Source organism: Nomascus leucogenys, chromosome 16, assembly GCF_006542625.1.
Source record: "Nomascus leucogenys isolate Asia chromosome 16, Asia_NLE_v1, whole genome shotgun sequence".
Classification (NCBI taxonomy): Eukaryota; Metazoa; Chordata; class Mammalia; order Primates; family Hylobatidae; genus Nomascus; species Nomascus leucogenys.
In genome coordinates this window covers 808,970-833,484 of record NC_044396.1, presented here as the reverse complement: position 1 = coordinate 833,484, position 24,515 = coordinate 808,970, and the positions used below count along the sequence as shown (strand labels likewise).

General features: G+C 36.1%; 1 protein-coding gene across 1 annotated transcript in view; it reads right to left on the bottom strand.

Moving 5' to 3' along the window:
- EYA1 (EYA transcriptional coactivator and phosphatase 1) overlaps window positions 1-24,515 on the bottom strand; it is a 335,724-nt gene that overhangs the window by 94,258 nt on the left and 216,951 nt on the right. Inside the window, exons 8-9 of the mRNA XM_030795255.1 lie at window positions 7,409-7,491; window positions 6,810-6,996 (exon numbers count right to left, since the gene is read on the bottom strand). Of these exons, the coding sequence (XP_030651115.1) occupies window positions 6,810-6,996; window positions 7,409-7,491 (270 nt within the window). The remainder of the gene's footprint in view (window positions 1-6,809; window positions 6,997-7,408; window positions 7,492-24,515) is intronic.

Genomic DNA, 24,515 nt, shown 5'->3' with positions numbered 1-24,515 from the left:
GAGTGAAATTTGAATTTACCATGGAATACCCTTCTACTCAGAAATTACACATATCTTCTAATAAGAGAAAGCCATTTAATCTGTAAGATGTGAATATCTGGGTAACTGTAACTAATGATATTTACTGTAAACTATGAAATTTCTAAGATTTTCTCTCCAATAAAATGTTTATAAATACATATGTCATTAAAAGGGAGGAGTCCAATGGTAATAAAAACAAAAATAAGTATTAAAATATTGTGAAGTAAATGAAAATGAAAAAGCAGAACCCATCGAATTCTGTGAAATGCCACAAAGGGCTGGGCGCGGTGGCTCAAGCCTGTAATCCCAGCACTTTGGGCGGCCGAGACGGGCGGATCACGAGGTCAGGAGATCGAGACCATCCTGGCTAACACGGTGAAACCCCGTCTCTACTAAAAATACAAAAAAATTAGCCGGGCGTGGTGGCGGGCGCCTGTAGTCCCAGCTACTCGGGAGGCTGAGGCAGGAGAATGGCGTGAACCCGGCAGGCGGAGCTTGCAGTGAGCCGAGATTGCGCCACTGCACTCCAGCCTGGGGGACAGAGAAAGACTCCGTCTCCAAAAAAAAAAAAAGCCACAAAAACAGTGCTCAGGAGAAAATTAACAGCACTGAACACATATATTAGAAAAGAAAGATCTAAAAATCAATCATCTAAGCTCCACTCTTAGGAAACTATAAAAAGAAAAGCAAGCTAACTCAAAAGCAATCAGAAAAAAAATAATGAAATAGTGAAAATCGGACAAGTTAATAAAATTAAAAACAGGAAAACAACAGAGAAAATCAATGAAACTGGTTCTTTGAGAATACCAATAAAATTGATAAACCTCTAGGCAGGCTAACCAAGATAAAAAGAGAATACACAAATTACTAATAGCAGAAATGAAAGACAGCCATCATTAGCAATCTCATGAATATTAAAAGGATAATAAAGAAATGTTATGAACAATTCTATATCCGAACAATTCTATATCCACAAATTAGACAAAGTTAGATGAAATGGACCAATTCCTTGAAAGACAGTCTACCCAAACTCACAGAAGTAAAAATAGATAATACGAATAGGTGTGTACCCATTAAAGAAATTGAGCCAACAATTAATCTTCAAAACAGAAAGCACTAGACCAAGGTGGGTTCCCCGGTAAATTTCATCAAATACTTAAGAAAAAAAATGATTACAATTCTCTACAATCTGTTCCAGAAAACAGAAGCAGAGGGAACATTTTGTAATCCCATCAGTGAGGCCAGCATTACTCTAATACTGAAATGAGATAAAGGCATTACAAGGTATGAAAACTAGAATAATATTTCTCATGAACATAAATGCAAAGATCCTCAACAAAATATTAGCAAACTGAATCCAACAATGTATAAAAAGAATTATATGTCATGACCAAGTAGGATTAATCCAAGATATATAAGGCTGGTTCAACATTTGAAAATTAATGTAATCCATCACATCAATGAGCTAATGAAGAAAAACCATATGATCAAATCATCAGATGCATAAAAAGCATTTGACAAGGTCCAATACCCATTCACAATAAAAAAATCTCAGTAATCTAGGAAAGAGGAGAGAGCTTCCTAAAGTTGACAAAAAACATCAAAAAACAACTTACAACTAACATTATACTTCATGGCGAGAAACTAGATGTTTCCTTTCTAAGATAAGGAACAAAGCAAAGATGTCCCCTCTACCACTCCTGTTCAACATTGTACTAGAAGTCCTTGCTAATGCAATAAGAAAATAAAAGGTATACAAATTGGGAAGGAAGAAATATAACTGTCTTTATTCACAAAAAACATGATTGTCTATGTAGAAAATACAAAAAAAAAAAAAAAAATCAACAAATACCCACCCCCAAAACCAAACAACTCCTGAAACCAATGAGGAAGGTTGCAGGATATAACATCATAGATAAAAGTCAAATGCCTTCCTATATACCAGCAATGAGCAGTTGGAATTTGAAATTAAAAACACACCATTATTTCCATCAACACTAGAGAGGGAAAGAAAGAGAGAGAGAGAGAGAGAGAGGAAGAGAGAGAGAAAGAGGTGTAACTCTAAAAACTATATATAAGCTTTATGTGTGAAAAACTATAAAAGAAATCAAAGAAGATATAAATAAATGGAGAGATATTCCATGCATATGAATAGATTCAATATTGTCAAGACATCAGTTTGTCCCAATTTGATCTATAAATTCAACGTGATTCCAGCCAAAATCCCAGAAATTTACTTTGTGGATACTGACAAATTGATTCTAAAGATTATATGGAGAAACAAAAGACTCCGAATAGCCAACACAATGCTGAAGGAGAAGAAAAAAGTTGGAAGACAGACACTGTCTGACTTTAGGACTTACTATAAAGCTACAGTAATCAAGACAGAGTGATATTGGTGAAAAAACAGATAAATGGATCAATGGAACAGAAGAGAGAGCCCTGAAATAGCCCCACTTAAATACAGTCAAGTGGTCTTTGACAAAGCAGCAAAGGCAACATAATGGAGAAAAGATAGTTTTTCAAAAATTAATCTGGAACCACTGCACATCCATATGCAAAAAAATGAATCTAGACCCTGACCTTACATCTTTCACAAAAATTAATTCAAAATGTGTCAGAGACCTAAATGTAAAATGCAAAATTATGAAACTTCTAGACAGTAACACAGGAGAAAATCTAGATGGCCTTGGTTTTGGCAATAAGTTTTTAGATACAGGAGCAAAGGCATGATCCATGAGGGAAAAATTGATAAACCGGAGTATTAAAATTAAAAACTTCTCTGCAAAAGACACTGCTAAGAGAAAAGAAAATCCATAGACTGGGAGAAAATAGTGCAAAACACCTATCTGACAAAAGATGTGTATCAAAATAAAGAACTCCTAAAACCCAACGATAAGAAAACAAACAACCTGTTTAAGAAGTGGGCAAAATATCTCTACAGACACCTCACCAAAAAAAGACATACAGGTGGCAAATAAGCATATGAAAAGGGGCTTCACATCATATGTCATTAGGAAACAAAACAACAAGATAGCACTACTTCTCAATTAGAATGTCCAAAATCTAAAACACTGACAACACCAAGTTCTGGCAAGAATATGGAGCAACAGGAACTCTTATTCATTGCTGATGAGAATACAAAATGGTATAGCCACTTTGGAAGATGATTTGGAAGTTTCTTCCAAAGCTAAACGTAGTGCTGCCATATGATCCAGCAATCACACCCCTAGGTATTTACTCACAGGAGCCGAAAACTTATATCTATTTAAAAAACTGCACACAAATGTTTATAGAAACTTCATTCATAACTACCAGAAACTCAAAGCAACCAAGATGTCCTTCAATTGGGGTGATTGGCATGGCTAGTTGAAGTGAGGGGTGATTGGCATGGCTAGTTGAAGAGTAGGCATGAGTTTTTTGAATACAATAAATAAATTAAAATCTTATTGACTAGAAAATATCTATATTTCTCAAGGTAGATTCTAACATATCTGCAGATGATGTGAATTTTTAAATTAAGATAGTGAAGAAAGAGCTAACAAATTCATTTTTAAAAGAATGAATGCAAAGGCACTGTTTTTAGTTTTTAAAATAGAGTGAAATTTTGGAAGCTTTCAGATTCAAGTTATATTATTTTTAATGCATTAAAATATCCATCCAAAGGGTAACAAAGCTTTGAATATTTCATTATAAACACTTTAAAATAATTTTTGAACTCAAAATTCATGAGGAATTACATGTTTACAAGTTAATACTGCATACCATCAGAGACTTAAAAAGTAACTTTAAAAAGACACAAAAAAATCCACAAATGAGTCCTTACATGTTTGCCCTGAAAAATCCTTACGAAATTATCTTTATATGTCCATTGTGACATAACAATTCTAAGAACAATGCAGGAACAGAAATCATGAAGCATGAGAGAAATATCACATATACCTAGATTTCTCCCTACTGCATAATACCATGAAATTGAAAGGCAGAAACCAGGTCATATATAAGATAAGAAAATGACAAGAGTCTAACTCTCCAGTATTACAAAATACTAACTTTAAGCCCAATAGACTAAAAGTAAAAGAAAAAAATAAAAAAGACCTGAAATTATTCCAACAAAAAGAGACATTCATTATTTTAACAATGTAAAGAATTCTACCTCAAAACAGAAATTGTTTTTAATAAGTCATTTCTAATTCTTTAGTTTAAGAAATTCTTCTGTTTTATGTACTTTACCATCAAAACGTCCTTTTCATCAAGAATAGTAAGTCTATTATTTTATATACGACTACTAAGAAAGACAAGTTAATGCCAAAAAACTTAGCCTGAATCTGCGGTCTTATCACAAATTAAAGAATGAAAACAAAATACCCAGACTAGATCTTCCTTGAATTTTTAAAGAAAACCATTTCTTTTTCAATGTGGAAACTCGGTGATACTTTCCACTTCTAATTATGTAACACAAGAAAGGCTGATCCAGACACACTCGCTTTAGTCGGAAGAAGTATGTATAAGAAATCTGAAAAGTATTAGTTTTTCCTCGGTTCAACTCATTCCTATTCTTTTCCCATAAGATAATGAAATTAAAACACTAAGCACTTTTACTTTTACAATACAAGCTACAATACATCATTCACTCTTAAAACCATGGACAGATTTTGGAATTAGAAATTTTCATTGTTTTCCATGTGGCCTGGCTTCGTAGTCCACCATCCCCACTCTTTCACACAGCATCCCTTTTAGGAAAAATACTCACTTAGAACAACGTCTGGTTTCAGAGACAAACACTTATATCTGACCAAATGGCCTTTTCAAAAAAGCTCTTATCAACCTTAATTTAAGAAACACAATTAAGTCTTCAACAGTTTATTTATAATGTAGTATTCACAACCAAAATATCATAAATTAAATAATATTATTCGCTGTCTCCTCTTCCCTTTCTATGACTCTCTAGATCCTAAAAGAGGTTTGCTACATCTCATTCACAAAACGATCCTCATTTCAAAACTCCTTTTAGTTCTCAGGAAGCTTGCATGACACAGGTGGTTCAAATGAAAAGGCAAGATCTCCCTAAAGTTGAGACAAGCCATTACCTTTCCTCATGATGCCTATATGAAGTTTATGTAAGTAGAGAAAGTTCTATAAAAACTCCTACAATAAATTCAATGCATTCTATAATAAAATTTATCTTCAGTGTCATTATATAGATGTGAAATCTAATTAAAGGAAGAGAGAAATATGTATACTCAGTCCTATGAAAACTGTATGTACACCTGTAAACTGAATGAGGAATATAATATCAACTTAGTTTTTGGAAAATAAAGATACATGGAATACAATTATCAAAGACAAAAATATTTAAAGTTAAAATGTGCAGCAGAAATAATGAGCATTAGAAGTTAATTGAAAGACAAGAATGATGAAACTTTAGAATAAAGCAATGTCTGCATACTTATTTTTAAAATGAAAAAAACGTGGAACATGAAGAATTTTGAAGACTTTTGGGGGAGAAATCACCCATTAATATTTAAAATATAATTCTATAGCCAAAAATTAAATTAGCATTTATTACACAGAACTTTTTTTCATGATTTAGGATAACCTAGAATGCACACTGTGATTATAACATCAGAGAGGTAATTTTTTCAATGTTAAGACCATTTTAACCTGATTTGTAGCAATAGAGTGGGCTTTAGCCCTGCAAACAGGCAAGAGGAAGAAAATTTTGACTCTTTGAGGATAATAACTTATTTTGTAATCCATGAAAGGTATGATTACCTCTTTAAAAAGTTAAGGCAAGGAGGTGAGAAGTATGCGAAAGTATAGGAAATGTTAAGTAAAGACCAATTCAGGAAATTAGGCAGAGGCCATTAAGAGTTCTAGAAAGAAAGAATCAATGAGGGGAAGAGATACCAAAGCCATCATGTAGGAAGATTTCCACATGGAGAGGCTGGCATTTGAAAGAGACCAGCAAGGGTTGTGCAGAAGCATAACAAATGCCGAAACTCATGACACATTGTCATGAAATTCACAGCAGGCCACATGTGGGAAAGCAGAGGCTCACTTTCGATTGTTTTTTAAACTATCAGCAAGATATTACTTTGATGAAAAACACTAAATATTGAATAATGATAAACGCTAAATTCTAGGCGTTGCCATTTCATGCTCTACATGTGGTGCCAATGAATTATAGTTATAGCTCAGTATTTATAATTATGCATCTCAAAAACTACATATATCTTAAAAATTGACTATATTTACAAATAAAATCTCTCATGTGCTTTTGATGTTTATATACTTTATTTTAAAATTTCAAGCAAATAAAAAAATAAAAATGAATGCCACAGTCATGCTGCTTGGCTTATATTTAGTCCTTGCCGAAAGCTGCCAAAGCTATGCAACCACTGCATGAATATATGACTGTAGAAAAATGCATTGGCCGGGCGCGGTGGCTCACGCTTGTAATCCCAGCACTTTGGGAGGCCGAGGTGGGCGGATCACGAGGTCAGGAGATCGAGACCACGGTGAAACCCCGTCTCTACTAAAAAATACAAAAAATTAGCCGGGCATGGTGGCGGGCGCCTGTAGTCCCAGCTACTCGGAGAGGCTGAGGCAGGAGAATGGCGTGAACCCGGGAGGCGGAGCTTGCAGTGAGCCGAGATTGTGCCACTGCACTCCAGCCTGGGCGACAGAGCGAGACTCCGTCTCAAAAAAAAAAAAAAAAGAAAAGAAAAATGCATTGAAACCATTGAAAATATCACCTGCAGGACTAATAATATTTGCATAATTACCTGCTGTGGGATCTGTAACTGCTTGGCTGGTGATGCCAGATGGTGGTTCTTGAAGCTGGTAAGTGGCATTGGTGGATGGTGTCGTTGGGCTGGTGTTGCTGCTGGTCATATAATGTGCTGGATACGGTGAGCTGTTATAATACTGTGCGTACTGACCCTGGCCAAAACCGGGATAAGACGGATAGTCCTACCAAATCAAATCACACAAGAATTGTCTGTCAAAATACTGCTGCTTATCTCTTACATATCAAAGTGGTACTGTAAGTATGTATGGGTTTCTGAGCCTTTTCTGAATTCACACAGAGGGGGCATACAAGTACACATTAACTAAAGAGCTCAGACTTGCAAACAAATTTTATGTGAGATTATATACATTCTTCATATTTTTGCTCTTCTATGATGCAATACTAGGTAAAATTAAACCAATCTGAAAACCAAACAACTCACCACAAAAGACTGCTAAAGCGAATTTTAAAAGAAAACTACTAAAAGCCTTAGGAAAGCTCTCACTTATAATATAAACAGATCTTTCTTTATATAAGAAAATCATGTTGCATTTAAAGATATTTTTCAGAAGTTAAACTGGCTTTTTAAATTACCTGCTGTGAACTATTAAATCCAGAGGAATTTGTGAGTGAATTATTTCCTGCATATAATCCTGACGACGTTGTAAAGCTGCTGCCTAAACCAGAATGAAAAGAAACACGGTTATGCCAGGCTTGTGGAATAATGTGGGTGCAGGAAAACAGCATTTAGAAAAGGCAGAATTGGCATTTGGTTTATCTGCAACACTAGAATCCGTTGTCATGTCTAAAATGTAGTTTTCTTAACGTAGTTGATGATTTTATTTTTACTACAAAATTAAAGAACACAGAGGTTTAAATTTCCAAGGATGTTAGTAACTTATATAGACTAAGGACAAAATTATACCTTTGTGTAAAAATATTAGACAATGAACTTTTCAATTTGCAAAACACACCAAGATTTTTCATGTCTTCATATTAAATTCACATAATGTAAAATGATGGGGTCAGATCAGATGATCTTTAAGGTTCTTGCTAGCTCAAAAACTATGATACTACTTCCAAGAACTTAACATGCTTTCAGACTTGTATCATATGGTTATTAAAATGGTGTACTGAAAAAGCCATTTCATTTCACAGAAGAATGAATGGCAGCGCTTGATAAATTTGATACAACAAAGATGAAAGAGGAATATGATTAATGTTTTATCTATTACATGTGCTGTCAAGATAATGTTCTATCTGTTGAATGTCCACATTGTTAAACAATGAACAGCAGGCACTGTGTAAGACACAACACCAGAGCAAAGCTGAGTTCCCTCTTTCACATGATTTACTATTTTGTTATTCAGCTATGCAAAACAATAATATGCTGCCACTGATAATCATATTGGCAAAAATTTTTTTAAGAAGGTAAGATCAGGGATTGGGAAATATATAAAAAATGGCATTCATACACTGCAAAATGGGAATTTACATAGGCACAATCTTTCTGTTTGGCTATTTGGCTTATGATTGAGAAATTTTGTATGCCATTTAACCCAGCAATTTTATTTCAGGCATTTACTCTAAGAAAAAAAATTATAGATTTATACAAAGAGATAGCAAAGATATTCTTCAGTGTTGCTTCTAATAAGAAAACCTAGGGAAGCAGCCCCAAGTCCATAACAGGTACTATTCAGAAAACGGAATACTATGAAGCTGTTTAAACGGTATTACAATGATGTTTAATGGCATGAGAAAAATTTTCATATTAATTTGTAAAAGCAAAAACTAAAATAACAAAATGTATTTTTGATGGTCTCACTGAAAATATTTTTTAAAGCATAACAAATTTTCAAAAAGCACAAAATTCTAAGAAATGCTATCTCTGAAGGATTTGATATATGGTCACATAGCATTCATGAAGCCAATTTACATTTTTAAGTTTTCTACTCGGAACCTATGTTGCTTCTATAATTAGAAATAAAAGCCATTTTTAAAAAGTTACAGTTTTATGGCAAATGAGCGGTATAGGCCATAAACGTGTTGGCAGTTCAAGGAGGAATCTCTTCAATGTGAACTCACTATTCAGATGGCTCCAGGTATAAAATGTGGTAATATATACCAATTATTTACTTGCTACTGAACATTTACGTATTGGCTTAAGAGTCAGAAAACAGAGTTTCCAGTTCATCATTTATGAGCTATTTGGACTTTGGACAAGTCCCCTAGCCACTCTAAAACACAATTTCCTTATCTGCAAAAACTCTACTTTGCAGTGTTCCTAACATCAGATGAGGTAATGTTTTGGAAAGCATAATGGACACTCTACAATATCACATAAACATTAGGCACATTATGGTTTATGGCAGCAAGCACTTCTAAAATTCTCTATTTATGTATCTTTTCCCTCCTTTTACTTTCCCGAATTAGATGAATATGACTTAATCTCTTTACATATCTAAAATTCTATTCCTACTTATCAAGCATCTATGAACTTTAAAAGCTTGAGCCAAGAATTATTTTTATTAAGAAGGGAATCTATTTCCTAAAGTAGTGTCAAATTTCGTTATCACACAGACTCGATTTGAGGTTTCTTCGTTTGTATATTTCAGGAATATCAATTGTTTAAAGTTCCCAGAACACCTATCTCAGATAGGCAGAGAGCTCTCACAGTGCTAGTGGCCACCACAATTAGCCATCAATAGACAGGCTTCACCTATTAATGTTCATTTGCATGTGGTAATCACATGCAAGGGAAACATATATTCAACGCCAGGCTCATGGTGACAATTCCATGGGGCTAAAAGGATGACTAAAACATAGGCTCAGACCTCACAGGGCTTATCAGACTCTCCGTTTTTGTTTTTTTTAAAACACTGTCCCTTATGGGCATATGACTCACTCTTTATGTGCCTATCAGTGAACAATTTATTATTGATATTATATATAAAGCAAACTTATACATGATGAACATTTAAAAATGCGTTGTAAAAGAAATTTTAAATTACTTTTGGATAAACATGTGGATATCAATGCTTTTTTAAAAGAAACTTCAGCTATTATACACATGCATTTAAGAGGAAAAATTATCTTGGGTTATGATCTGTTACTTTCATTTAAACTATACATTTTTAGGTTATGACTTGCTATTTTCATTTAAATGACAGAGTTTTAAGCAATAAATACTAACCTCAATAATCCCTATCCACCAAGAAAATGAATAAGATATAGAAAATATATTTTTAAAATGGATGTTTTCATTCCATAAGTTATCCCCTGAAATGAAGTAGGAAAGACCATGGAAGCTATATTGGCACACACAGGCCACGAGGGTCTGACCAAGTAAATCACAGTTCAGTACTCCAAATGGCACCCAAGTGACTTTCCAGACTAAATGCTACTTCCAAGACTGTACATTAGCTGGAATTCAACATAAGTTATACTCATTTGCTGGCTGACTGCAGGCTGAGATTCCATTCCATTTAGTATGCCGAAACAGGAGTTTAATGGCACCCCAGTGGCTTTGGAGACTTAATGCAACTTCCAAAAGGATCTTACTTTAGGGAGAGGGGTACATACTAGAGAATCAGGCTCAGGCAATATTAATTTTTCACCACCGGAATCAAGTTCGCAGGGCCGCTCCACCTGCCTTCACATAGGACTTAGGCAAACAGAGCTGCTAACTCGGACCAGGCCACAGCAGGGGACTTCTGCAACAGCCTCCTCTACTGGTTTCTTTACCCAGCTTTGGGTACTGTCCAGCCCATTCTCTGCAAAGTCAGTAGACTCTTTCTCCAATGTGCATGACTGATCTTGTCACTCCCCTGCTTAAAAAAAGTAATCTTTAATGGCTCCCTGTTGCCCTCAGGATAATATTCAAACTGCTTACTAGGGTTTATGTATTAGGCCTTAGCTGGTCTAAACCCAGTTTATCTTTTGAACTTCTTTGGTCTTTTCCCAGCAACTGTGACTCCAATGCACCTGGGCATACATTCTAGCCTAACCCTAGTAAACCAACATGCAGCAGGCTTTCTAATGTTACTCCTTACAGCTCCTAGTTCCTCCTGTCAAATCCAGGTTAACTTCGATTACACTTCACAATTCAGCAGAATTTGAAATCCCCTTTCTCAGAAAAGCCTCCCTGAATCCCCATTCTCTCCTCTTTCCCTCTAAACCTGGGTTGCTGAATCAATCCATCTATCATCTGTCCATCTATCTCCATGATATATGTGTGTGTTTATCAATCTCTGTGACGTACGTATTTGATATATATACACACACACACACACACACATCCATGACTTACTAATCAGTATTTTAATCCAAGTACTAATTGACCTGTAAACTAACAAATACTAATTATATGTAAACTAGTCCTTCCCCTACAAAACAACTAAAAAAACTTTGACATTCCTATAAAAAATTGGATATTTACACCTAACCCATACAAATATCCCCAGAGTGCAAAATATAATAACAATACTAGAGGTGTACATACTAGAGAAGCAGGCTCAAGCAATATTAATTTTTCACCACCAGAATCAAGTTCGCAGGGCTGCTCCACCTACCTTCACATAGGACTTAGGGTCTGACCAAGTAAATCACAGTTCAGTACTCCAAATGGCGCCCAAGTGACTTTCCGGACTAAATGCTACCTCCAAGACTGGAACATACAAATATCCCCAGAGTGCAAAATATAATAACAATAAAACAGAAAATATCCATCGAGTACTCTCTGTATGTTAGGAAGTAGGCTCGCCCATACATGCTTCACCTATACTCCACAACAACTTGATACTACAGGGTGTATCATCATTCCCATTTTGCAGATAAGGAGACAGAGGGTCAGGTTACAGTAACACAGCTTCCAAGGAATGAAGGTGAAATACAAACACAGACCTGTCTGGTTTTAAGGTCTATACAATGCTGTCTTGCCTCCTCTTGCTCGATTTTATATTGTATAATGGGAAGTTCTGATATACACTAAAGTATATCAGGCATTATTTTATAAAACAATTATATTAAAATAATTTATATTTATATTTTATAAATAATCTCAGGGATTATTTTGTAATTATATTAAAAAGTGTTAGAAGCAAAACAGAAGTGACAAGAACAAATAATAATACTTAAACATTTTTGAGTGCTTACATTGAGTCAGGCCCAAATAAAGCATTTTGCCTATTAGAACTCACTGATTCCTCACAGCCACCCCAGGAGGTGGATGCTGTTACATCCAGTGTTACAGATGAAGAAACTGCCGGAGGTAAGAAGCAACTGTGGCAGAGCTGGGATTCAGTTCCAGGCACCTGGCTCCAGAACTGAAGCTCTTAATCTCTATAGTAAATTGCATCTCAGAATGGCAAGGTTTTTGTCTGTGAGTTATTTCCCTTTTTTATGACCATTTCCAAAATATGCCTGACAAACTGCCTCAGAGTCATTAGGAAGTGCATGTTCTTCCTAGGCAAATACCTGGGCTTCCCTTTCAGACACAGAAATCAGTCTCACTGAGGCAGAAGGACTAGGGCGTAATCTGAAAATCCACATGTTTACCAAATACCTGTGTCTGATTTTTAGTACCAATTCAGTAGGTGTTATAGCAATTGCTTCAAAAATATGTAACTAGTATAACCTTTCTTCTTATACTAAGAAAGTAATCATTCTCTTCAAGCATTCAGAGCTGAAGCTTCTCAGAGCCTCTCTGTGTGGGGTATTTCTGGTTCTTGAGCTGAGCTAAAGATCATCTGGAGGAAGGGGCTCCACTTTGATAGCTAATTCAATGAAGACTTCAGTGCCAACACTACCAGATGGATTTCACTGAAGTTTAGAATGCCACAAAGCAAAGGCAAAACAGCAATGCTCATGCTCCCCAGAAAGCTTCAGTGTATGGGCTGCGAGACTCACTTGCAGGCTTAGCAAGAGAGGCACATTTGTGTAGAAGGCTGTCACACACCAGGCTTGAACCTGGATGCTAGAGAGAGACAGGATAAGACATGACCAGGATAAAACAGACCTCCTTCCCTTAAGATCAATCCACTGAGAGTCTCTGTTGGATTTACAAGGGTCTTCACTTACAACTTTTGGTCACAGAATTATCTGTAATGTTTGGGATTCTTTAATCAAAATAATATAGAAGTATTTTCTTTTCTAGAAACAAATGACTTTACATCAAAAGACACCTACAGATAAATAAAATAGAGCAGCTACATCCTATAAAGAAAGGTTTTACATCACATTATATAATGAAAATTCCTCAAAGTAGAAAGAATTCCCATTATAACCCATTATTTCTCAATCAATAAGTTTAACAGAGATTGCTTCATGTGAAGCTTCAATAATTCTCGATAGAGTTTGGGGTGGGAGTAGGGATACCTTCTTATTCACTGGTTAAAAGGAAAAGCTTACCTAGTTAAATAACTATTGGCCAATATGGTGAAACCCTGTCTCTACTAAAAATACAAAAATGAGCCGGATGTGTAATCTCAGCTACTTGGGAGGCTGAGGCAGGAGAATCGCTTGAACTTGGGAGGCTGAAGTTTCAGTGAGCCGAGATCATGCCATTGCGCTCCAGCCTGGGTGACAAGAGTGAAACTCTCTCTCAAATAAATAAATAAATAAATAATTTTTAACAATCATAGTCATGGTTATTATTATTTTTTTTTGACATGGAGGGGAGACACTCATTTCCACAAGAGGAAACTGGAAAATTTTTCCCTTCACAACATCTCTTAAGATACAGCATTATTTGTCCTTCCACTGCTGTCTTTTAAAGTCGATTATTTTTATATTCTAAGTGGGAAGATAATATATCTCTAATCACAAACACACACACACACACACACACACACAGCTTTTCAAGTTAGTTTCATCAACAGCATCTACTGGCATTCTTTATAGGTACAACTCTAGAGGTTGTTGTGATGCAAAAGAAGTGGGCATCATGAACCTATCCCTTGAAGAAAGTTAGAAAATCCCACACACTCATGAAGATGACACAAAGAACATCAGCTTGCATCACCCACCCAGGTGTCACAGCTCTCACTGCATTACTCACTTGGGTGCCACAGCCCTGCTAAGGAGGTGCTCAGCAAAATGACATGAAGACACCTGGTTAAACTGGGAAGGAAAGCACATGCTTCCCCAAAAAGGGAAGAAGTGTACTCACTCCTGGCACAGGGTGGGAATAAACTATCCAAAGAAGATCAGAGAATAGAAAGTTTTTAGGAAGTTGGGTGAGGAGTGTGACTGATCGTGGGTGATGGAAGTTTCTTGATCATTTAAGAAAAACAGCTCAGGAAAAGAAATGGCATTCTTTAATGGCAAAATGCAAGAATCTAAATGTCCAACAAATCATCATTAGTATACTGGGACCAATGAAATGTTACCATTCTGAATTGCTGGGGGTGGGGGAAAAGCTAGAGAACCGTCACAAATGTAAGGATACAAATGTTTATCTGGGCCTGGAGATGCCACTTGGGGTTTGGGATGGGGGTGCTCAGGAGAAGAATATTATAACCAGGCTGTTGCCTGCAGCTCCCCATGCGGAAACTCACCTTGCTCAGTCTTGCTCCTCTTACTTAATGCTTCCCTCCTTCACTCCACATTTTCCATCCTTCAAGGTCTCACCCAAGTCTCATCTGTCCAATAAGCTTTCCTTGACTGTTACTCTTTGTACTGAGTTTATCTTCTGGAAACCCAAGCTCCCTAATAATTGATACCATGTAATTGACCTCTTCGTTAGACCAGTACTAAGCAAGTCCCCCTTAGTCTTGTTTCATTCTGACCGTAAGTTCCTTAAGCTTATTTTCTATATTTATCCTGTCTGCCTCACATAGAGATGGATAAACCGTGTCTGACTCATGCCTTTGAAGGGCTTCATCTAGGCTCGAGTGGGAGCCAGAATTGTACTGTTGCTTGAGAATTTCAATCCATGTGGTAAGTGACTAAAGGATTTAGTGAGAACACGATTGTCATAAAGTATTAGGTGTGGGGACAGGTGAGGACCTTTCCATAGATTTTTGTTGGTGGGGAGGGGGACAGTTTGGAAGAATGACTTTAAGGCCCACAAAAGATTTTAAGAGAGAAAAGAAGGTCTCTCAACTTTATTTTTTCATCTATTTAAAAAAGTGAGTAGGGAAAGAAAAGATAAATAATAATTGAGCTTATTTCTCAGACTTTATCTGGAGGACTTTGATATTTAACAGATTTTATCTGAACATTTTGCTGGGGTTTTTTTATTTTTTAGAGACAGTGTCTCAATCTGTCACCCAGGCTGGAGTGCAGTGGCATGATGTTGGCTTACGGCAACCTCCGCCTCCCAGGTTCAAGAGATTCTCGTGCCTCAGCCTCTTGAGTAGCTGGGATTACTAGTGTGTCCCACCACACTCGGCGACTGGTTTCTTTCAAACTACATGATGTATAAAGGATTATCTTAGAAATCAGATTATAATCACTTTAGATTTAAATTATATAAAGAAAGTTAAATTCTGGACCTGTAAGCACCTTCTGAAAGGAGTTAAAATATTTTTGAATCTCCAATAAATAGTCCAGCAGACTTTAAATCAAATAAGATTTTAAGTTGATTAAGTATCCATGGATATTTACCTCATAAAATCTCATCTATTTGAGCAATGAATACCACTGGACCCCAGAGATGGTACAAGGACTTCACATCCACATACCATGGGGGCATGCTGATAGGAATGTTAACCTTGTTAGTCCAGCTGTCAGGATCCTAACAGAACACTGACCCATGGGGTCCAGATTCTGCCCTCCTAAGAGGCTATTCACTCTCATAGCTCTGAGATTGGCATAGCACAGGTATATTAATGAAAACAAATCTTGCTTGTGTAAGAAAAACTTCAAATGCAGAATGCAATAACATCCTATGGCTTTAGAGTACATTTATAGTTCAATCTGTCCACATCCATTTTCTGAGGTTATTTTCGACATCATCATGTGAGATGGCTGAGGCAGGGTCCTCATCTTCATTCAAAAAGTAGAGGATGGATAAGGTGACCATTATCTCTGGTGCCAGGTTATTGTTTTCTGATCTGTCATGCCAAATCTACCTTTTAGATTTTCTGAATCAGTAGTGTTGAAAGCAAATTGGTATTAAGTGGTATTAATTTTTGGCTACACAAAAATCATAGACACACTAAGGGCAGAAATAATCATACCTAATAAATTTAATAAATACATTTGGAATCAAATGATCCCATTTTTAAAGGACTTCTTCGTTGTAACTCCGTTTTAGGCTAGTAAATTTAAACGTAAATTACATAAAGTGTCCCAGGGACAGTGCGTCACAAAGATTTTGCTTTGTTTTCTTCTTATCAATGTTGGCTTCCTGCAGAGAAAGAGTGGTGGCCTTGTCAAACCATAACAAACAAGAAACAGTCTTGCTTGAAGATCCTACATGGGACATGCAGTTCTGTAAGTGCTAAGCAATTTTTGTTTTAAAACAAACCCATCCCTCAAAAGTTCTCTTAATACATCTTCACTACCTCTTCGTAGTTAAGAACACAGCCCATGTCGATTGAAACATTACTTACAATATTAAATCAAAGTTTTGTGTATGATTTAACCTGGATAATACTGCCCAGCTATAACTTCAAAAAGCTTTTTTTTTAGGAAAAAAAAAAAAAGGAGTAACAAGTAGGTCAAAGGTCTGCTTCACAGAGAACAAGGACTCACATTAAAAACCAGAATCCCAGCCAACATAAGAATGCTGGAACCTGCTGGGGCCTGTCTGTACTTGCCATGTTTTAGAGCATTTTCTAGCGCTTACTGGGCAAGCAGGATGCTGTTTGTCCCTCGTGTATTTTCACAGAAGTCCATTTGCTTTCCATCTCTGGCCTCTTTGCCATGGGCTATGTCCATCATCAAGCACGATCTATGTGGCAGAAGTTAGTGCGGCTCCCTGGGGAAAAGCTTTCGAAGGCCAGATGGGCTATTTAAAAGCAGGATTTTTCCCCTTCCTTGGAAGATAGATTTTAAATGACCAAGTTTTCCTTTTTGTCCCAGTAATAGTTTTTATTTCCAAAGAGAACTTTTAGCACAGGTTATAAAGACTGCAAAGCCTTTACATTTACCTGTCTTGATATATTTCTATATATTTTAATTAAAAACAACTCATGAAGAAAACAATATTGGTATGGGTCACTAATTATTGCTGTGCCCAGATTTCAAGAAATTTTTATCCAATTTTTAACACCTGAAATATACAAGATGCCAAAAGAAGTGAAACAAAATATTACTTATACAATCAATTTAAGCAAAAAAAAAAAAAATCTAGAACATAAAATGCCGAGAACTAAAAAATAAATATGAGAAGAGTGGCAAAGCAATTAAGGGGCAATTCTGCACATCAGTGCAAGCTGCAATAGCTATTCTTCAATTTCATTTTACGTCAGAAAGTACAAATCTCAAATGCTTTATCACAGATTACTTTTTTACGTTTAATGTATATTTTCCTAAAACCACTATCTTTTAAAGTAAAAATACCTTTTCTATAGATAATAAAAAATTTTTAAAGCATAACAGCATATTCAGTTAAGCAATTTTTAGGTTCTAAATGACTAATGAACTGAAATGGTTCAGGCATACATTTGAAAAGCTACAGAGAGGCAGATCAAAGGAAACAAGGGTGATGTTACTGGATCATTCCCACTTCATAATGAGGCAGGGATGCATGAGGTGTGATGGCGGCAGAGCTGTGCCTCTTCCACGTACCCTTTAACAAACCTCTGCCCTGATTTATTGTCTTTCCTTACTAGTTTGAACCCCAATCTCTTTAGCAGAACAAACAACATTATATACAAAGAGGGAGTGAGAAGTTGTGTTATTTTCTTCTCTAAGTGAGAGCAATAAAGCCTAAAGGAAAATAAACAAAGCAGGGTTTCCAGGGCCCTCTGAGTTTAGTACATGTACATCTGTACAGCCCCTTCGATCTATCATGGCAGATCCTGACACCTTCCCTGGTGTAGGATGATGGGAATGTCCTATACCATTATTGATATTCTAGGACAATAAAACACTCAGAAAGGAATTCATTCTATACTACCATCGTGATGATTCTGTGATGTCTCCAACCAGCTCTATCTACGAGTATTAACACAAGGAAAGATGACATTAAACATACGATGACAATAAATTAGCTGAAATGTCTTATTTATGTTTTATATATTTTTTAACTTTTATTTTAAGTTCAGAGGTACATATGCAGGTTTGTTATGTAAATTTGTGTCATGGAGGTTTGGTGTACAGATTATTTCATCACCCAGGTATTAAGCCTAGTACACATTAGTTATTTTTCTTGATCCTCTCTTTCTTCCCACCCTTCATTCTCTGACAGGTCCCAGTGTGTATTGTTCCCCTCTACATGCCCGTATGTTCTCATTATTTAGCTCGCACTTATAGGTGAGAACATACGGTAGCTGGTGTTCTGTTCCTGCATTAGTCTGCTAAGGATAATGGCCTCCAGCTCCATCCGTGTTCCTGCAAAGGACATGATCTCATTCTTTTTTATGGCTGCATAGTATTCCATGGTGTATACGTACCACATTTTCTTTACCCAATTTACCATTGATGGGCATTTAGGTTGGTTCCATATCTTTGTCTTTGCTCTTGTAAATGGTGAATTAACTGAATTTTTATTATGCTACATTCCAAATTCATTTCCCCAAATGAAGAAAATCAGAGTTTTTTTATGAACCTTAATTTCTAACATTCATTGTGACATAGACACTTCTAGCAAACATCTGTATATTTTAGACATAATACTAGATACTGGAGATTAAAATATGACTAAAGATGTTCATTACCTTTAATAGTCTAGAATCACTAGAACTAAGCTATTATGGAAAGCTGGGTTTTCCACAGAGCTGAGACTTAACCAGTTAAGTAACAACTTAATTTTAATGGTTTTGTTTTGTAGGTGTGTGAAAATTGTTTGCAAGTGAACTACACACTTCCTTACCTCAGCCAAATTGCTAAACAAAATTTTATTTTCCTCATATGATTGGGCACCACCATTACAAAGATAGCCCATTGTTTTCTGTATTAGATGGAACCATAAATCTATACTGTATGTGGAGTTAAATGGATGGCGACACCAGCGATAGGTACAGACCTTGCATTTTTAAAGGTTTGATTTCAAGTTAGTTGTTTCTTTTACATAAAAGGAGAATAAAGGTTATTTATGACACACTGGGGAGATTTTCTGTGAAAGCAATCAGAGGCCGAAGCTGCTTCTGCTAAGCAGTTTTCTTACCTTTCATGCATGCGTGCACACACACACACACAAACTCACACACAACACCCCATTTCACCGTCGTGGCCAGTGCCCTTTGATTGGTAAGCAGCAGTAAAAACGTTATTTTTTGCAGAACTGACCCAAGGGTCTCCAGGCACACTCTGTCCATCCACACCCACCCATTCAGCTAACTCATCTGCATCAGCTTTGCCAATGGTGTGTGAAGAAAAACCTCCCCAGACCATTCCAAAACTTCTTCCAGAAAAACCAAAGCTAACGCTGCGGAACAGGAAAACGTCAAAAATGAATAAGCAAAGATTTCACCTCCTCAGGTTGAACTCTACAGTTGTTTATGAAGAAGAACACTTTGTCTTTCTCCGCTGAACTTAAGTTTCTAACCTTTTAGTGGTGCACAAAAGAAAAATTAAAGCAGGAATAGAATTTTCCAGTGATCTTGCGGCAAAGGTGAAAACAATCAGATTTCCCAATCACTGAGGTTTTATTTCACGGAATTTTAGTATTAGAGCATGCACGACGAAAATCTGATCCTTGTTTAGTTTAAAATGGCATGTGTCAGATTCACAGAAGCCTGCTTGGCAGGAGAGAAGTGTTGAAAGTTGGAGCTGAAAGGGTGATTCCAGAAGGATCACTTGGAGCAAATGAGGGCACCAAGGAAGGCTGGCCCGGTTCACAAGGCTTGACAGTGGCAAAATGGCCGTAACTTGCCAAATCTGCTCTTGAAAGGCTGTGCAAGTGTGAAAGCACTGACAGTGCTCAGAAATGTTTTCTAAGAAGCTGTTTTTAGAGCTTCACGAATTGGTGTTTGACTAGTTATATAACTAAGTATGTAATGCAATGGTTTAGTTCTAACGATCAAGCCTGCCCTTCAGAAAAATTTAAAGACCAAGCAACTACATTTTGGCTTTTTGTAGTTTTCTTTAAAAGCCACTACCGTGAGCTCTGTAACTTAGGTGTATGTACAACAACGAGGTCTGACAGTTCTAAGCCATTCTCCGTTTTGAGTAGCCATTCTTAACTGTTGATATTATACAAACTAAATTACTAATTTTATGCATTCTTTAGCATTTTCAGGTTCTTCTTATTTATTTATTTATTTTTTTGGAAACAGAGTCTCACTCCATTGCCCGGGCTGGAGTGCAGTGGCACGATCTTGTCTCACTGAACCTCACGGTCCCAAGATTCTCCTACCTCAGCCTCCCGAGTAGCTGGGATTACAGGCACGTGACATTACACCTGGCTAATTTTTGTATTTTTAATAGAGACGGGGTTTTGCCATGTTGGCCAGGCTGGTCTCAAACTCCTGACCTTGGGTGATCTGCCCACCTCGGCCTCCCAAAGTGCTGGGATTACAGGCATGAGCCATAGGTTCTTATCTTTTTAAAGTAACTCTTCAGAGTTATGTAAAGATTAAATAAGATGTCACAAGGGAAATAACTAGGTTAGTCCTTGGCATATAAAAAGTAAACAACAAATGTCAACTGTTATTTTATTTTGTTGTATGGGCACTAGAGTTTTCCATCTCTACATAGCACAGCTTGTCACATTTCCATCTTCTTCCCTAATTTTCTGAACTAAACAATTCGATGCTCCAGTGACTGGTGGAGGCCTCTTTCTTCACCCATTCTTAGCACTCAAAGCAGAGAGGTGACTGCAGGGCCTCTCGTGACCAACAAGGACTCGGTTGACGCCTCTCTCTCTCCCACCACTGCAGAGCTGAGTTTATTTTTTGCCAGCGGCTCTTCCTTGCTTCCTCACTGTCACTTTCCAACACCCCATTCAGCACTATCGCCACACAGCTTTTCCTCTCTCCTGATTTTCTTCTTCATGTTGTTTCTCCCCCCCTTTTTTGGTATCATGTACAAAAAGCTTGACTTTTGTTGATAGTAAGTTTCCTTCCATGCCAGCATATTAATTACATCTGGCTCCTTTTTTGCCATGCTTATTTGGTTATTGGTTTCTTAAAGTTCTCTTTCATGGCTAAAATATATTTTGTTATATATATTATTATTATTCATATTAACATTTTAATTACATTTTGTGTGTCGTGGGGGGAAGAGAAGGAGCATTTAGGTAATGCTACCTAATCTGGAACTATTCCAGAAAGCTGGACCATAATAATAATAATGAAGGTAATCGTAACCACTTCACCACTGCAATGAGAGCAGTAAAATAGACAATAATCATTTGAGTTCTTACTATGTACCATAGGTTGGTGAGAGTGATTTACAGACAATCTCAACGACATCTCACAACAGTAGTGTGGGAGTAGATCTTACGCCCAAATTCCAGATAAGGAAACACATGTGAAGGAGTCAAGTCGCATGCTGAAGGCCCACAGAAAGCAAAGGTAGAACTGCTGACAGCCAGTCTTACTGCAGAACCCATACTGCTAACCAGGGAGCCAGATTTCACTGTACCTTTACTCCAGTCTTTCTAAGTCTGATAGAACCAAAGAGGTGATCATCATAAGTTTTCTTTAAATTAATCAGCAAAACACTTAGAGGAAGCATACATGTCACACTTCAGTTTTTGGGGCTACTAGAATATTTCCCCTGGGCTACTAGCTACTAAAATAGTTCTTCTATCATTGTAAAATTCTGATATTAAATTTGAACAGGTAAATCTCTGAATAACTAGTCATCATACCTTATATTTTTAAAGTTGAAAAGATTTCCCGGAAATAAAGCTAGGCAAAAATATCCCCCATATTGCCAAAGTATATTCTCATCCAGGATTCAAATACATTTTAATAGCTATAAGATGAAATTGATATAAGCAAATAATCACTGTTATTCATTAAGGATTAAAAGAACTGAGGGAATTTTGAAAATAATTTTAGACATTGTAGAAATTACTATATTAAAAAACACGTATTGAAAAGACACTCAAAGGTCAACAGACTGCCACAACTAGGTGCACAAAATCATTGAATAATGGGAAGCAGTATTCATACTGTATTTAATATTTAAGAACTACATATTAATCACAATTAAGTCCCCAAATCTGGCCATATACATTCTGCAGCAAATTATATAGCACCATCCATCATCATTTTGGCAAGTTAATTTTCAAATTAATAGTATATGAGCATCTGGCTTAATATGTGGAAGTCACATTACAGGTTGAATATCCCTTATCTGAAATGCTTGGGACCAGAAATGTTTTGGATTTTGAATTTTTTCAAAGTTTGGAATATTTGCATTGTATACTGGTTGAGCATTCCTAATCCAAAAATCTGAAATCCAGAATGCTCCTATAAGCATTTTCTTTGAGCATCATGTGAGTGCTCAAAAAGCTTTAAATTTTGAGTCATTGTGGATTGCAGATTTTTGGATTAGGAATACTCAACCCGTATATCCAACAGTCTAAGACTGAGTGAAGTATCATTATAAAGATGGTCATGTGAAATAATGCCTCAGTCATGGGAAATGGTCCTAACGTCCCACGGAAAGGCCATTCAACTAAGGGATGTACAAAAACACACACAAAGTTTTAATGCAATATCCAGTAAGCCCAGATGATAATAAATCTATGGATAGAAAAGCAATGCCTTATTTGGTGCTATACATGTCATTATTTCTTTTAAAAAATAGTTTTATTTTCTTCCAAATTCATTTCCTTTTCTACTGATTCATTTCCCCTTTTTTATGCACTACACTGTAATGGCTGGTTTGTCGAAAAAGAATTGCTCCTGCTGCATAAGTTTTGATCTGGGAGGAGAGCAAGATAAAAGTAATTCTCAAGCACAATATTTTTCAAACTATCTGAGGTCCAGGATTGGTTTTTTCCTCCCATCCTTCACAGACTGACAACTGAGCAAAATACAAAGGAATGTACTTCTAAAAGAAAAAAAATTCTCTAAAAAAAGAGAGAGTATAAGTCTCATTTAAAAAATTATTATTTGATTCAATAAACATAAAATTTATTATTGACTGACTATGACAGTTTCTAGATGCTAACTCTCAGTTTCTGTACTTAGCTTTTGGTGGATGGGTAACGGCAAGGCTGCGGATGGGCGCAGGCCCAGAACCATACAATTCTGTAGCTCTGCTCTGGGCAGGGCACTTCACTTGCCTCTTTCCCACTTTTAGGATCCACTTCTCCTCAAGGAGACCTGGATACCACGGGCACCGTGCTAGACCCTGGGACCCCTCCAGCACTCTTTATTTTCCTGATGTCTCCCAGAGGAATCTACAATTGTATAATTTAGTTGGTTGCTTGTCTACTGTCTCTCTCTTTGGCAAGAATGAAAGCTCTATGAGCAAACAGACCTTGTCTGCCTTATGATCCATTTCATTACTAGAGCCTAGGACTGTTAAATTCATTAATAAAGTCTTTCCATCACTTTTTGTTCTTTATGTTCCTTTATTCAATTGATATTCAGCATGTGCAGAACAGTTCTTTTCCAAAGCTGCATAAAAGTTTTGGAATCAGGCACATAAATAATATCCTTCTACCAATAAATGCTATCTGTTATAAAATAATTTTTATTTTATAATCACTGAATATGTCAAAACTTTATAGTTCAGGCCTTTTGAATCAAATGCAAAATCAAATAGGAAAAGGTTAACGATCTTGTCCCCTAAAATTGTAGTTTGCTATACAGGAAAATTGACTCTTAAAAATGATAAATAAACATATATATATATATATATATATCATTGTTAAGGAAACATACTAATAAGACATTTAAAAAGGCTAAGATCTTTAATGTGAAAAATAATAAGATAAAGATGACCACCATTGAAGAGAAGAAAAAACATTTTATGTTTTTTCTAAATGTGTATAAAAACGAAATCTTGTACCTACCAAAATGACACTTTTTTCAAAGAAAGATATCAAATGTGTACACTTTAACACACAGCCCTTCCTTGTGTAAATATATAGGAAATCCTTAAAGGAACATAAAACAATTTACTTAGAAATTCTACATTTAAACTTATTCAAAGGAAATAATTAAAGGTGTGTAGATAAGAGATGCATAGCATTGCTCTAAATGTCAAACAGTAGGGAATTAGTTCAATACGATACACCTATTCAGGGAATTAGTTAAATAACATATACCTATTTAGCTAATTCCATGTAGCCATTAAAAGGATACCATAGAACAGAACTTACTGACGTGAAGAGATGATTACAGTGTACTTGTTACTAAAAACAGCAGGTTGAATACTGTGTTAAATAATGGGCCCATACTGTATATCTAGACAAACATATATAATAACGATAATAATAAATGTATGAGACATAGACTCTAATTATTTTTGCTTCTCTGTATTTTCTAATTTGTCTGCGATAAATATTATTAATGTAATGAAGAATAAGATAAAATATATAAAAATAATAATAACTATAAAAAGAACCCCTTCAATCAAAAAGAGATAATCAGGGATTTAATTCAACTATGGCTTGGCACTATTA